This window comes from Oryza brachyantha, chromosome 2 (assembly GCF_000231095.2).
Source record: "Oryza brachyantha chromosome 2, ObraRS2, whole genome shotgun sequence".
Lineage (NCBI taxonomy): Eukaryota > Viridiplantae > Streptophyta > Magnoliopsida > Poales > Poaceae > Oryza > Oryza brachyantha.
Window position 1 is genome coordinate 22,097,582 of NC_023164.2, and position 14,807 is coordinate 22,112,388.

The 14,807-nt window shown below is 43.4% G+C and overlaps 4 protein-coding genes across 4 annotated transcripts; 1 reads left to right on the forward strand and 3 right to left on the reverse strand.

Annotated features, from left to right (window-relative positions):
- Nucleotides 1-207: 207 nt before the first annotated feature.
- On the forward strand, nucleotides 208-2,773 carry LOC102705228 (RNA exonuclease 4-like). Its single transcript, XM_015833461.2, has 7 exons — nucleotides 208-249; nucleotides 655-806; nucleotides 903-1,033; nucleotides 1,199-1,368; nucleotides 1,452-1,661; nucleotides 1,757-1,837; nucleotides 2,179-2,773. Exons 1-7 carry the CDS (start codon nucleotides 212-214, stop codon nucleotides 2,405-2,407), a joined length of 1,011 nt encoding a protein of 336 aa, XP_015688947.2. The 5' UTR covers nucleotides 208-211; the 3' UTR covers nucleotides 2,408-2,773.
- On the reverse strand, nucleotides 2,066-4,574 carry LOC102715452. The gene is made up of 3 exons (XM_040520300.1): nucleotides 3,941-4,574; nucleotides 2,835-3,312; nucleotides 2,066-2,423 (listed from the first exon to the last, which is right to left on the reverse strand). Exons 1-2 carry the CDS (start codon nucleotides 4,548-4,550, stop codon nucleotides 2,891-2,893), a joined length of 1,032 nt encoding a protein of 343 aa, XP_040376234.1. The 5' UTR covers nucleotides 4,551-4,574; the 3' UTR covers nucleotides 2,066-2,423; nucleotides 2,835-2,890.
- Nucleotides 4,575-8,341: 3,767 nt separating this feature from the next.
- LOC102715732 (histidinol-phosphate aminotransferase, chloroplastic-like) lies at nucleotides 8,342-11,614 on the reverse strand. The gene is made up of 9 exons (XM_006647716.3): nucleotides 11,313-11,614; nucleotides 11,006-11,089; nucleotides 10,571-10,725; nucleotides 10,382-10,479; nucleotides 10,167-10,275; nucleotides 9,912-10,069; nucleotides 9,411-9,553; nucleotides 9,175-9,315; nucleotides 8,342-8,749 (listed from the first exon to the last, which is right to left on the reverse strand). Exons 1-9 carry the CDS (start codon nucleotides 11,535-11,537, stop codon nucleotides 8,615-8,617), a joined length of 1,248 nt encoding a protein of 415 aa, XP_006647779.1. The 5' UTR covers nucleotides 11,538-11,614; the 3' UTR covers nucleotides 8,342-8,614.
- Nucleotides 11,615-13,281: 1,667 nt separating this feature from the next.
- On the reverse strand, nucleotides 13,282-14,540 carry LOC102705508. The gene has a single exon (XM_006648910.3). The coding sequence runs from the start codon at nucleotides 14,222-14,224 to the stop codon at nucleotides 13,703-13,705; it is 522 nt and encodes a 173-aa protein (XP_006648973.1). The 5' UTR covers nucleotides 14,225-14,540; the 3' UTR covers nucleotides 13,282-13,702.
- Between the last annotated feature and the right edge of the window lie 267 nt (nucleotides 14,541-14,807).

A 14,807-nucleotide genomic window follows, 5' to 3' on the forward strand; every position in this document is an offset into this window, starting at 1 on the left:
ATAAACACACGGGTAGACATCCACCATGTACTTAAAACAGTTTCCCCGCTGTTGCCTATAAATAGCCTCTCCATCCTCGCCAAGCTACCTAACTAGCCTCGAGGTTTCAGAGAGATCGAGTAGAAGAGAGACAGTCAAGACAGAAACCTCAAACCTTTGGTAGATCGATCAGTGTAAGCAGACTAATTCTCAGCAGGAGTACGAGCTGGCTATGACGGACTGCAGGAGGGAGTCCTCGGAGACCCTGAGGTAAGATGATCAGAAGCTGAATGCCATTCATTCTTGCACTGCAACTTCCTTGGAAGCTGCACAGTACTGTGTGACCATGAGCTGAGCATGCATGAATGGTGTGATGAAGCTAGATCAAGCTTCAGCCATGGCAGTTCTATGTGTTGTGCTAGATATGCATAGGTCCCTTTCTTGTCCTGGATCATTTAGTATTACCTTGAATATGCATGTGTACATGATGCGCATGAGCACCTTTTAGCTTTAACCGCCGGTACAAGAATCAGAATTTCATATATGTCGATATGAAAAGGTTATGTATATGCACGCATATTGCGTAGCGCCTGGCGATTCGATCTAAAAGACGATCGAATCGATCGATCGAACGATGATGACGGATGGATTTTTCTGAAACTATGGTGGCTGCAGGAACAAATGCGCGGCGTGCTTCAGGCAGTACAACCGGATGGAGCACCTGGTGGAGCACATGAAGGTGTCGTACCACTCCGCCCACGAGCCCCGCTGCGGCGTCTGCGCCAAGCACTGCCGCTCCCTCGAGTCGCTCCGCGAGCACCTCATCGGTGAGCCCACCGTATCCGAGGCCGAGCACGACGCAGGCGGTCGATCGGATGCATGCCGAGTTTTTCGCTCGGTTTTCTGACGAGTTTTTTGCGCAGGGCCGCTGCCCAAGGTGGAGTGCGCGCGCGTGTTCGCCGCCCGCGGCTGCAGCATCTGCCTCGCCCTCTTCGACAGCGCCAACGCCGTCAGATGCCACCGCGCCTCCTGCCAGTTCACCCGCGCCGCCCCGGTACGCACGCACGCACGCTTCAGTGCTTCACGCTTTCACAGGTTCTTTTTTTGTCAGTTGTTGCATGCTGAATCGATCTGTTTGGGGGTTTTCACAGGTTCTTTTTTTGTCAGTTGTTGCATGCTGAATCGATCTGTTTGGGGGTTCATTTCTTGTGCGTGGCAGATGCCCAGGGGTAACTACGGGGGCCGTGCGGTGGCCATGGCGTGCAAGATGGTCGGAGGAGGAAGCGACGGGGCACTCGACATCTGCGCGAGGGTGTGCCTGATCGGAGAGAACGAGACCGTCATCTTCCAGACCTACGTGAAACCCACCACGGCCGTCACAAACTACAGGTAGGAGACGATCCGTTTGGGCTCACAGAAGCTAGATATGAGTACGAGGGGCTAATGGATGGATGATGTTTCTGTTTGATCAGGTATGAAGTGACTGGGATAAGGCCCGAGTACTTGAGGGATGCAATGCCACTGAAGCTCGTGCAGAGGAGGATCCAGGACATCCTGTGCAACGGGGAGCCACTTTGGAAGATACGGCCAAGGAGTTCTGGGAGAGCAAAAATCCTTGTTGGCCATGGCCTGGACCATGAGCTTGAGTGCCTAGGGCTGGAGTACCCGGCATTCATGATCAGGTGAGTTAGCATAAGGAAAACTTGCTGCAACAGTAGTCATCCGTAGATCTTGCTAGCTTCTGCCTTATTGACACAGTTTGTCTCTGCATTTTCAGGGATACTGCAAAGTACCCACCACTGATGAAAACAAGCAAGCTGAGCAACTCCCTAAAGTACCTTACACAAGCGTATCTTGGGTATGCAAACTTGCTAATGAGCCGTATAAGTGGTGATAATTTGGCTTTTTGAGGGAAAAGGTGAAACGGCATTTTTATAAATAAAAATAGTATATGAATAAAACTTTTATATACGTGTTCTTAGCAATCTAAAAGTATTGGCTGAAAAATATACTACGATGAGAAAACTCGAAACCAAAACCAAATTTAAGGTTAAAAAAGGAATCAAATTTTGGCTTATAAGCATAAGTAGAATTCACTTCTACTTATGCTTATAAGCCAAAATTTGAGGCTGATAATCTCTATACACTTTTAGACTTTGCAATAATGCTGACAATACTGTCCTTGACTCCCCATTGCAGGTACGATATCCACACTGGCATTCAGGACCCCTACGACGACTGTGTGGCAGCAATGAGGCTGTACATTAGGATGAAATCACAAGCCCACCCGAGAGATTATGCCTCCGGTTCAGGTGAGACGCAGAACAACTACCCTGCTTGGAGGCAGAGGGAGCTAGAGAGGATGAGCCCAGAAGAACTCCTGGCACTTTCAGGTTCAGATTACTACTGTTGGTGCTTGGATTTCTGAACTCTGAACTGATAACCTGGTCAGTTGAAAAGAATAAGGCAGAGCCAACATTGACGGTTTATTCATGTTTCATCCATATCTCTACATATTAATAAGTATCTTGGGACTTGGAATGTAGTGAAATTGACTATAATGTATAAAGTTGTCGTATGCAATGCTATCATACAATATGGGTGAGTTAGAGCTGTATGGAGTGATGATTAACAGCGATGATATATAGCAAGAGGCTTTCCACTTGGCCTTTTTTTTAGCACTATGTTTGAATGTTTGATTATGTATCTAGATGATAGCAAGATCAATAAATCATTTATATGCTACACAGCCAAATAGAGAGGCCTATATAACTTCATACATAATGAATGAATGAGCGTACATTTTGTGAAGTGTAGCAGACTATGTCAATCTCATACACTGCAGTAAGCCATACCTGTGCAAATATGTGATGATAGATCAGCGTGCTCTTGATTGCTGACATTTCAGTAATCATTGAACAGGCAGACCAGATTTGGTATCCACCACTAAGGTTTTTTCCGGTGCAGATTTAAGTATCTGGTCTCCTGAAGGTTTAGCATCTGACGTTAAGACTTTTTCTGGTGTGTTTTTGTGGCTGGGATCTCCTGAATTTCCCTTGTCACCATTTTCCTCCCGCTTGGATTGGCTCCTATTTAACTTGATGAACTCAAGACACTGTCGAATGATTGTCAGAACTGTAAAATGTGTCTCAAAGTCATTCCTGATGACAGGAGGATGGCGAAGGTTGGGCCCATTGTTGTTCCAGGTGTAGTTCTCGATGAAATAGACACAATCTGTTCTGGCCCTGAATGAAACCTCTCGTAGAAGCTCCTCAGCTTGTCTTACTGATCTCATGCCCTTCTTGAAAGTCAATACAACGATCAAATTCAGACCTGTTAACAAATGCTCGTCAACAAATAGATTCATTCATGCAAACAGATGTCAACAAATAGATGCAATATCCATTCTTGATTCTAGCACAAGTTTGGGTCAGAAAGGGTTATCTTTGACACTTAACTAATATTTCAAACCGGTACATGGTTTAGAGAAATATGCATATTAGCATGTATCATCTAGCAGAATATCTGTGTTCATTGATTAATAACGCAAAGCTCTATCGATCAATCGATCTTGAAGACCACACCTTAAAATCAACATGACGGTCAGGAAATCAATCCAAATAATTGCAAAGCTCTAACAATAAAGAGCTATCCAAAAACTGACAATCTAGTTAAATGTCCACCAACCAAACCTGCAGAATTATCATCCCTTGCCTATTATCTACACGGTGCAAAACATATGCATCTTTTCTTTGAGCAATTACAACTATCCTGCAGATAAATAGTTCGTCAGCTGGTAAAAGGAAATTGCAATTATAATACGTCAATGCTATCCACTGAGCCAGTTCGTCAGCGGTGGTTTCACTTCACGGGTTCGCCGCCGTATATAAATAGTGCGACAGGAATGACATGCCATGATGTGGTGGAGTTCTAGAACCTTCTTAGAGCCGAGCCGACTGACCTTTTGCCCTCACGGCGGCGGAGATCTCCGGCAGGCGCTTCACGGCGGCGTTCCGCTCCTTCGAGGGCGCGTCGCAGCGCAGCGCCAACACCACGCACTCCGGGTTCCCCCCGCTGATCGCCGCATCGATGTCGGCCCTCGTGAACCTGGCCGCCTCGGGGAGCGGCGGCGCGTCCAGAAGCTCCACGACGGCTTCCTCCGCCCCCATTTCACCGCCATCCGCGGCCACCGCCGCCTTCACCCTCCGCCGCTTCCGCGTGCCGTCGGACCCGCCGCCGGGTGGAGACGCCTCCGCGCGCAGCAGCAGCGGGCCCTCCTCGGCCGCGAGCGCCCTGCAGGCGGTGTTCACCAGCGAGCTCTTCCCGTGGGCGCGGAACCCCGTGATCAGCACGCACGGCGGCGCGGCCTCGGCCTCCTCGCCCTCCCCCTCCCCCTCGCCGGCGCCGTCCTCGCTGCTCGGGGCGAGGGTGGTTATCGCGTCGCGCACCTCCCTCCGGAGAGAGGCGACGGCGTCGTCCCGCCGGAGCCCCGCGGCGACAGTGAGCGCCAGCGCGCCGGCGGCGGCCGCGGCGGCGATCTTGAGGAGGAGGGGGAGGCGTGGTATGTGCATTGGGAAACCAGGGGCCCTCTTGTAATATGGAATTTTTCCCGGGGGGGCTCCAGGTGGATCATAAAATTATGCATCAGTGTACTATGCAATTCCATGGAGGCACAGTGGCAAAGCATTTTGCCAAGATTTGGAGGAGATTTCCGGAGAATAAAGCTTAGCTTTTCGATGAAGCTGCATGGTGAGGAAGAATGGAATATGAGCGAAGGCGTCAGCAAATTTTAATCTTCCCACAATAGGCTTAATTAGATATCTAGATATCTTATTCGTATTAAACCAACCATATTAGCTCCGTCATTTGGTTGTGGTTCCAAGCAAAAGAAAGATTGAGATTATCCATTATCTAAAAAAGATTAGCCACTGTATCAAAATTGTTTCAGAATAGATAAATCCGTGTAGTATTAGTCGTTAGATATGATAAACGTGTTCTCCGTTTCCTCATCAATTAAAATGATTGACATCAATTTGGGTCATTTTGGTTTGAAAAGTAAAATTTAGCCACTAGATTAGTGTTTTCAAACATTTGGTTTTGCGTTAAATTTTGGCAAGATATTTTGCCAGAAGTCAAATATTGCCTTATCAAACTATAGTTTGGCTTATTTTGACCCTAAAAGCCTATGGACATGTGTCAGCAATCATCTTCAATCCTTTGACAAATCTGCAAACCAATATCTTCAAAGAATCGGGGACTCAAACCCTAAAGCTAGGGATGTCAATTGGATCATTGACAGTCGCAAACAAGCATTTCTAGGTCTTTATGGATGATCCCATAAAAACAGAAGAGATGGAAAGGGAAAAAAAAGACAAAACTAATAACATAGGTATATCGAAAGACAACCCTAACCAAGATCTAAAACTTACAAGAAGACCCAAAAAAAAGTCACCAAAGAAAGACGAGATGTGTATGCCACCCCTTTACAACTAATGAGGCCATCAGAGAAGACGAAGAGGGAGACCGAATAACAGTAGTAGATGAGATGTCCTCCATAGGAGGAGTAGCAACAGCAGCGTCGGGAAAAAAACAATCACCGCTAGATTGAGACCATTCGTTACATGTATATTTTGTTTTTCTCAATAATGTCTATAGTCAGTAAAATGTAACCGTTGGTCATGAAAACATATATACCAACTAGTTTTTATAACATATAGATTAACATCTATCGAGGGAAGTTTTCATATGTCTTTACTTATTAAATACTAGTATAATGATATAGTCATATTTTTAAATAACATATATAGATTATATATCTAACATCTACCGCACTAAAAATAACATATAAAGATGAAAAGCAAGAAAGAAGATAAATATGATGGTGCATATATTGTTGACAGTTTAGATTTGTCTTTTTAAAATTTCTTGGTGCATCGGATTTAAACTTGAAAATTTTTAGAATAATAGTTAAATACATGTGCTTTGCTACGGATTTTATGATGTGTTATCAAATTTTCTTATATGAAATAGTCACCTTAATTTGAATTTATATGTAGATATCAATCTATATTTAACTAGTTTTTTAATATTAAGAAATTTAAGGGCTAAATTATAAAACTGTAGCGATTATGTCACTACTCTTTTTTATATGAGTATAGATCATATGTATGTATCAATGTCATCGAATCTTTTTAAAAATACAAAATAATTTGAATGTGTTTTGAGAAAATAAGTAGGACATAAAAAAAACTCCCCCTAGTAATTAAACGTGGTTAATGTCAACATAGTATTATTTAGGAATTTGACATTGTTTAGTTAATTCCGCAGCTCGCTTCATGCTGCAGCGAAGGTTCTTTGCTTTGCTTGTGTTTGAATGGGCATGTTATGCCGCATGGGACTTCCTTCTTTTGCTCACATGGAAAGAACCTGTGCCTTTTGCTGGCGTTTAGCCCTCGCTACTCGCTTCGACACGAAAAGGATCATCAGATGCGGTGTGTGCTTCCTTTTCAGGCCTACTGGGTTCCGAACCAAAATTGCAACAACGTAAAGACACTAGCTCGGTCCCAGCATGTATATACACTTATATTATTTGTCGCTGAAATCTTTTAATTGGACATGACTAGGCCGTCAACTAGACAAGCTTGAGCGAGCTCGTTTGTGAGCTAGGCACAAGCTTAAACTGAGCTAACCTTCGAACTTTCAAACAGGTTCGGCTCGAACATGGGAATTTTTTTATTAAATAAACTTTTTTAGCAAGTAATTTTATTACTAAATCACTAAGTAATTTTTTTCCAAAACTGAACCTTTTGGCCACGACAGCGTTGATGCTGTGACAAGACAAGGATACCACGCAGCCTGGTCGGCGTAGCATGGTGTGACAGTGGCATGGCAAGACAATGCTACCACGCCACCGACAATGACGTGGCACGTCGTTTCGCCACGTTAATATTGGTGGCGTGGCCAAAAGGTTCGTACGGTGAAAATATTTTTCGCGGAGGTTTAGTAATAAAATTATTTGTTAAAAAGGTTTAAAAAATAAAAAAAATCCGAACATGGCTCATAGGTGATATAATCCTCCATCCATTCCATAATACAGTAAACTAGTTCTAAATGTGATATATCTTAGTAATATTGACTTTCATAATATAATAAACTAGTTCTAAATGTGATACTACCTCCATCCTTAAATGTTTGACGATGTTGACTTTTTTATACGTGTTTGACCATTTGTCTTATTCAAAAAATTTTATCAAATATGTAAAGCTATATATATGCATAAAAATATATTTAACAATACACGAAATGATATAAAAATAATTAATAATTAAATAAATTTTTTGAATAAGACGAACGGTCAAACATGTATAAAAAAGTCAACAGCGTCGAACATTTTGGGACGGAGGGAGTATATCTTAGTAATATTGACTTTGGACATAGCCTATGTCTAGATTCTTAGTGTTATATCACATCTAGCACTAGCTAGGTTACTATAACTAATGAGTATATTGCTTGACAAAATATTATTATATATTTAATTTCATAAATAAAAGAGAAGAAAAATGGATAAGAGAAATATATGACGCCAACACAGGCTAAGTCATCATATGGATAAAAGAATGGTATATTTTATCTACTAGTTTATTAAATAAATAATAAAAATCCTATAATGTTAGTTTGGAACTTGAGGTCGGCTCAACAAAGCTCACGAGCTTTGTCGTACGTTCAGGCTCAGCTCAGTTTGGAGTTCAAATTATGTTTAATCTAATATGTCTCCATATTTGTGATGTCACGTGGGGTTTTTAAAGTCACGATATTTCGTTAAAAAAAGTGCATAAACTACTGTGCTCACATGAAAATACAACGAGTAGGTGAAATAGTGGTAAAAACATGGTTCACAGAGCCGTAAGCAGATCTAAAACTTATCAGTTTAATTCGGTTTATTAGAAACTATATAGTGGTTTATTAGAAAAAGAAATCCGGTTTGATTATTTTTCAACTTATCAGTTTACTGAGCAGTTTGTCAACTCGAGCTGGCTCAGAACCTCAAAATTTCACAAAAATCGCTATGTTTCCTCAGTATCGTGAATCCTGAGGAGAATGGGCTTCACTTTTCAGAAAATTTAAATGATTTGTGAACTTGAAATGGAGCTGAGGGGGATCCAAGCCTGGCCTTCGACTGCAACCTGCTCTACCACGACAGGCTACGGAACAAAAGTAAACGGATCGACCGACCGATTGAGAAGGTGCTCGGCGCCAGCTTCTAAACTTGTCTGTGGACCTGTGCTGCTCAATCCATCAGTACTTTTGTGTTTATCTGGTTAATAACTTGTGCTCTTTATGATCTATCATTGATTCACTGGTCTCAAATCAAACACTCTTATGTATTCCGATCAACATATGGCAGCACAGTCACAAGCAAGAAACCAGGTTGACCAATCCAAAAAGGATGGACGAACAACAGTAGTTACACATGGAAGTACATTATTGAAACATGACTACATGAGACGCTTGAGAATGCACCTTATTGTGTTAGACGGATGCAACCTCTCTTTGCTAGACTGCATCTAGTGCGCTACCACGAGTACATAGGATACTCGTTAAGTGCTTCAGTTTTTCCGTCAGAGAAATGGCATGCTCACAGTTGAAGTGCCTTTAGGCCTTCCATTAGTGCATCGGTATGCTCCGGCTTGCCTACTGAAATTCGAATATACCCCTTCAGCTCCTTCTTGTCATAGTGGCGGATCATCACTCCCATTTTTGCGAGGTCTTCCTGAAAAATATTTTTGAACAAAATTATGTGAATGGTGCTGCAGGTATTGTATTTAAACTGATCGTAGACATTACTTTCAAAATATGAATAGAAATTGTCTAAAATCGCCTTTATATTTGGCTTTACTCCTCCTGCTCAATGAAATACTAGTAGCTCTCACCCTTTTACTTCAAAAAATAACAATCGAATAGTAATGCTCTAAAAAGCAATCTATATTCTATAACTTCTAAGTTGACATGTCGCCACCTAAGAATATAGCAGCAAAAACAGCTATAACACTGTGCCACAACAGAGCACAGAAGAAGGGCCTCTTCGTTTCAAAGGATTTTTAAAGGAAAACCGGAGGAATTGAACTGTTTCCTCTGAAATTCCTGTGAAACGAAGAGGCCCGAAACTTGTAGCATATATTAACAAGCAGTGCAGACCTTTATTTTCTTTGCATCTTTGCCTGATGTGACCTCGCAGAGAATGAAGTTAGAGTGGCTGGGAAATGGTTTTAGGAACGGTATATCTTTGAGAAGATCGAACAGCCTGTCCCTCTCTTGTAGTAGCAGATTTTTCACTCCCTTCAATAATGCAATGTTCAAAAGAAGCATAGAGTTAGCCAATGCCAAATTACTAAACAGAAGTTTTATTTATGATATATTTCCAAAGCACATACCTCTAAATAAGTTGGGTTCTGCAGGGCAGCACAGGCTGAAACTTCAGCTGCTACAGAAACATTATACGGCTGCTTGGCCCTCCATAAATACTCGATTATGCTTAGAGGAAATGCTCCGTAGCCCACACGGAGTCCAGCTAAACCTGCATCATCAACAACTTGTAATGGGATGTATTTTTTGGTTCATAATTGCATGGCAAAAGTGCCTTCGATGAGTTTACTAGGCAAAGCCATGTTAATAGCTAAAAATTAGAGTGGTTCAGTTAAAATGAGTTGGCAAAATAAGCGCAATTGATTGTTTTCTTAACTGCTCCTTTGGCAATGCCTGGACATCAACCAATAATGCAGCAGCACCAAAAATAAACCTTCCAAGGACCAATAGAAATCCTAGTTTCAGATCAGTGATAGCCATGCAATACCATGAGAAACAAAGTTTTCAGATTTTTCAGAGGATGTAGCCATTTGCAGGCCAGATAAAAAAGGCAAGCAGAAACCACACACCTGCCCGTTTGCTAAATGTCCGTAGAACAATCAAATTATCATGCTTCTTAACCCATGACATTCTTGTTTGAAGACTTGAAAACTCGATATATGCTTCATCCAGAACTACAAGTATTGGAAGGTCAAGGATCTTTAAAAGATCCTCATCATTGATTATGCTGACATGGAATTGAGGTAATTCAGTAAAATATTAAAATATAAAATCTGGGCAACATACAATCAAAACAGCCCAATTCTTGCATGAGAAAGGTATACCTGCCATCTGGGTTGTTCGGAGATGTGAGAAATATGCATTTTGGCTTTTCCTGTTCAACCACTTTGACAATCTGTGCAATGTCTAGAGAAAAATCGGGAAGTCTTGGAACTACATTGGAGAGTGGTGAATGGATGTCAAAAGAATCTAAGTGCACACCAAATTAATATAAAGAAGGTTCAGTAACAGAAGTACAACTCAAGAAAGAACTACCTACCCTTGGTCACAAGTGCACCATTGACTGATGCATCAAACTCATACATTGTAAAAGTTGGAGGGCAATCAACAATTTTGTCACCTGGTTCAAGTACACATCTGCATTTGCACCATTTAAACTAGGCTATTACTCAACTCTGAGATGAAAATCTCATGGAAAAGATAGGCACAAAATGAGCTACATGCTAACCTCATAATTAAATCAATTAATTCATCTGCGCCACATCCGGCAAGTATGTACTCAGATTCAAGACCAGAATCTTCAGCCAGAGCAGCACGCAATTGACGACTTTCAGGATCAGGGTACACATAGGGAAACTTTAAATTTCCTAATGCTTTAGCTACCTGTACAGATAGAGATATGCTATGCATTACATGGAGAGAAGGTATAAATCATGTATAATGAGAAAGCCCTTTTTCTGTTCATTCGATATTTTAACTTTCTATCGCAAGCTCAGATATATCAATCTATAATTTGCTACTATTTTGAATGGGTTTTTTTTCAGGATTACTGTTAAAACAGCATAGTTCATGTTGTCCTGGTCGAACTACTGTTTACTAAGAATGCCTTGTTTCAAGTGTTAGGGGTAGGGACTTCTCTTGTGTGGATATTACAAGAACTCACTTCCGGGGGTGGACCATATGGATTTTCATTTGCATCCAGCTTGATTATATCCTCTGGTTTACGCCCAAGCCGAGCGGACAGCACCTAGCAAGGAGAGTTCCAAATTTCATAGAACAGCAAAGCCACTGCAAACTATAATGGGCATCACAAAAAAAAAAAATAGTAAGCGCCGATAATCTAGATATACTTCTTTCCCAATACAGAACCACATAGCCTGGGGACATTTCCACAAGCACCTCGCGAGCACAGAGAAAGGTGCAGCCTTTTTCCAACGAACGGCGCCGTGCAACAGCGGTAAGAGTGCTACCTCGAAGGGCAAGATGGGCTGGTACGGGGCGAGGCTCCTGAGGTGTTCCCTGATGAAGGAGGCGCCGCTCGGCCCCTTCTTCGTCTCAGCCGCCGCGGGCTCGTCCACGGAAGCGGCCGACGCCATGGAGCGGAAGGATACCCTGGACGCGGCCGGGCGGCGCCTTCCCCCCTCTCCGGCGAAGTGGGATGGCGACCGGACGCGGGCTCCGACGACGCAGTCCATCAACACGAGCCGAGGCCACCGAGCGAGTCGGGAGGTGCGGCGGCGGAGTGTGTGACGTGTTTAGGCACCTCGTGCCGCCACCACGGAGAGCCAAGTGAGGCCAGATTCGCAGCGGGGACCACGCGACCGACGCCTCGAGATTCGCGCTCGATTTGGTGACGCTCGTCGCGGTCGATCTGTCGATTAGACGATTTACGGGGTGTGTCACCCATCCCAAAATTACTCTACGTCAAACACACTTAACCTTGGAGTTCTCTCAAGATAAGCTTCCAGAAAAAAAGTTGCAACTTGTTGGTATGAGTATCCTATCAAATCCTATTAAGCCTTGGACTGGGATGTTACACACTTATGGTTAATCATGGACTAATGATGCTCAAAAGATTTGTCTCACGATTTCTTATATAATTGTGCAATTATTTTTTTCTTTTATCTATGTTTAATGCTCTATTTAAGTGTCTAAATGTTCAATGTAATGTTTTTGAGGGAAAATTTTTAGCAACTAAACAATGCCTTATTTGAACATTATTTTATTAAGTACTCCTTCGAGTTTTTTTAATTGCTGTTATTGATTTTTTATACTCTTTATTTTATTCTAAAAATTTATACTATTTTGTTATGATTTAATTTATTATTAAAATAACTTTAAGTATGATTTATAAATTTATAGTTTAAATAATTTTTTTAATAAGACGAATGACAAACATAAATTAAAAGTTAACGATAATTAAAAAAACAGAGAGAGAGTATTAAAATTAAACCCAAACACAATGCGGGGTACTTTTCTATCTGAATCTTTTGACGCAAAACGATGCAACGTGTGATAAAATTGAATGGAGTTTAGTTTCAAAGAGCACGTTCATGTCACCTCCAAAATAAACCGTATTATTTGTTGGTAGGGTCAAGCGTTTACGATGCCAATTTTTGACAAGGGCAAATATCTAAACGTGTTGTTTGCTTCGCTACCTTAACAATTTTTGGTGTATTTTTGTGAGGGAAAGTTCACGGAATTATCAAGTTTTGATAGGGTTTGGTAAGATTGTAATGTTAATATTGGTCATATATGTTGTCATGCTCGAGTAAGTTTTATTTTGGTGATAAAGTAAACAAGTCCAGAATTAAAAAAAGAAAAGTAAAAAAAAGGTTCAAAACAACAACAACAAAAAAAAAAAATCACTGGTCCCTCTACTCTACTCGTCGGCCAGTCGGCGGCGGTGTTTCGTGGACCAGCCGTCCCGCGGAAGTAGCTCTCGAGACCGCGGCAAGTTCCGTCGCCACACGCGCGGATCGAGGCTTGTGCTCGTTTTTGGAGGCGTGTGTGTGGGCGCACCGGTAGCGTAGGCGTAGTGCGTGGCGCGCGCGTGATACGATCCAAAACCCAATCATCACGTACGTGTGTGGAGGTCGTCGTCAGGTGTGTGAATGTGTCGCTTGTCGGGGTCATCCATCCGGGAGCGGATCGACCGAGACACGGCGCACCGTTGCACCGACTGGATTCTGTGCTGTATCCATCGCGACGCACGCAAAACTGACACGGGCGCCGGTAGGTGCGCATAACGTACGGCACGAGTTATAGGTAATAACAGAACGACTGGCCTTCACGTGCGCCGTAAGACCAGGGAGACCTGGAAACAGCGGAATGTTTTGTATTTTTTAATTTATCTTTTCGTTTTGTTTATATTTATAAACTAAAATTTAAATTTTTATTTATTTATAATTTTTTATCATAATTTATTTTTCAGCGTTGATAATAATGCAACGCCGGCTAAACATGTATGATAGGAAATTAGCCGGCTTATCTTCGAGCTATGTATGATAGGAAATTACCCTGGGATTAACGAATAATAACTGCTAGTATAATGCATGCGATGGATGTTGCTGACAGATTCCCTCCTTGCCGATCTGATAAAATCGATCGGCCGGCGTCCTTCCGCCGTTCCGGCGAAAATAGACTGGGCACGTACAATGTTGTGTCGCTGCGGCTAATATCGTGATATGGGTAGTTTACCCTGAGAGCACACATCAACTGATTAACGGAACTTTTAGTGTGCAATCGTCGGCTAGCTAGAAAGCAGAAACCTCGTGTGTACACTTCGTCTTATCTTGAGGAACTCACTTGCGTTTGCCCCTAATTAAGCTTAATTTTGCTAGCTAAATTAAGTAGCTAGCTAGTCACACGCTCTCTCGAGAACCAGAGGAAACCTCAAGGCTGGGTGCATTTGTTCATCTCCAACTCCAAACACCGGATCGTCCACCTGTTCCGGCCGGCCCCAGAAGCTCCCGAACCAGAAGAGTCCCTCTTGATCGATCAGCGCCTCCCACACGCCGTCGTCGTCGTCGTCGACGACGGCGACGGCGAAGCACCTCTCTCTCCAGCCCTCGCCCATCCTGCCGAATGCACCTTCAAAATCGTCGTCGTCGAGCAGCTCCTCCAACCTCATCGCGCCTGCAGCCGAGTCGACCGCGCTGCAGCCTCCCTTGGCCGCCGCCGCGGCAGCAGATCTTCTCCGGTGCCACCTCCGCAGGATGATCCTCTTGGACTTGACCACCACCCTCTTGGGCAGCCTGACGAAGAGGAACACGGTGATCTGCAGCACCAGGCACGGGCAGCAGCAGCAGACCACCGGGCAGTCCATGGCCACCAGGCCGGTCGCCTCCGCCGCGGCGCACGACGACGACGACGACGACATCCCGGCGGCAACCAGATGGCGTACGGCAGCAGGGCAGCCGCCGGCCGGAGACAGACCGGTGTAAGAAACCGATGGATGGCGAGGGCATGGATCGAGGAGGAGGAGAAGAAGAAGAGAGAGCTTAGCTTAGCTTAGCTTAGCCATGGCTAGCTAGCCTATGCCTAACTGCATCATGGCTTTGCTTGGAGGAGTGAGAGAGGGCGAGGTGTTAATTAGCTTAGGTTGCTTGAGAAGCTCGAGTGGCTTGACGGATCGATTTCGTTGATTCTTTCAAGCCAACTCATTGCTCATCTCCCTTAAACAGGCAACACCAGCTAAGCTAAGCTAGGTGTTTCTTGTACTGAAGTTTTGGTCTTCGATCGAGCTAAGGCATGCACGGAAGCAACGCACGCGTCAGGAAAAGCCACGCATTTTCCGTGAATCCCGTCACATGCCGCCATGTTGGTTGGTTTATTAATCGAGCGTTTCTATTCTGCTGGTATGGTATGATGCATGGCCCCGTAAACCGGTTTAATTTCTCTTCTGAGTCGCTTCATCAGCTCGGGTGTGAAATTAATAAGTAGTGCATAGTCAAACCGAAAAA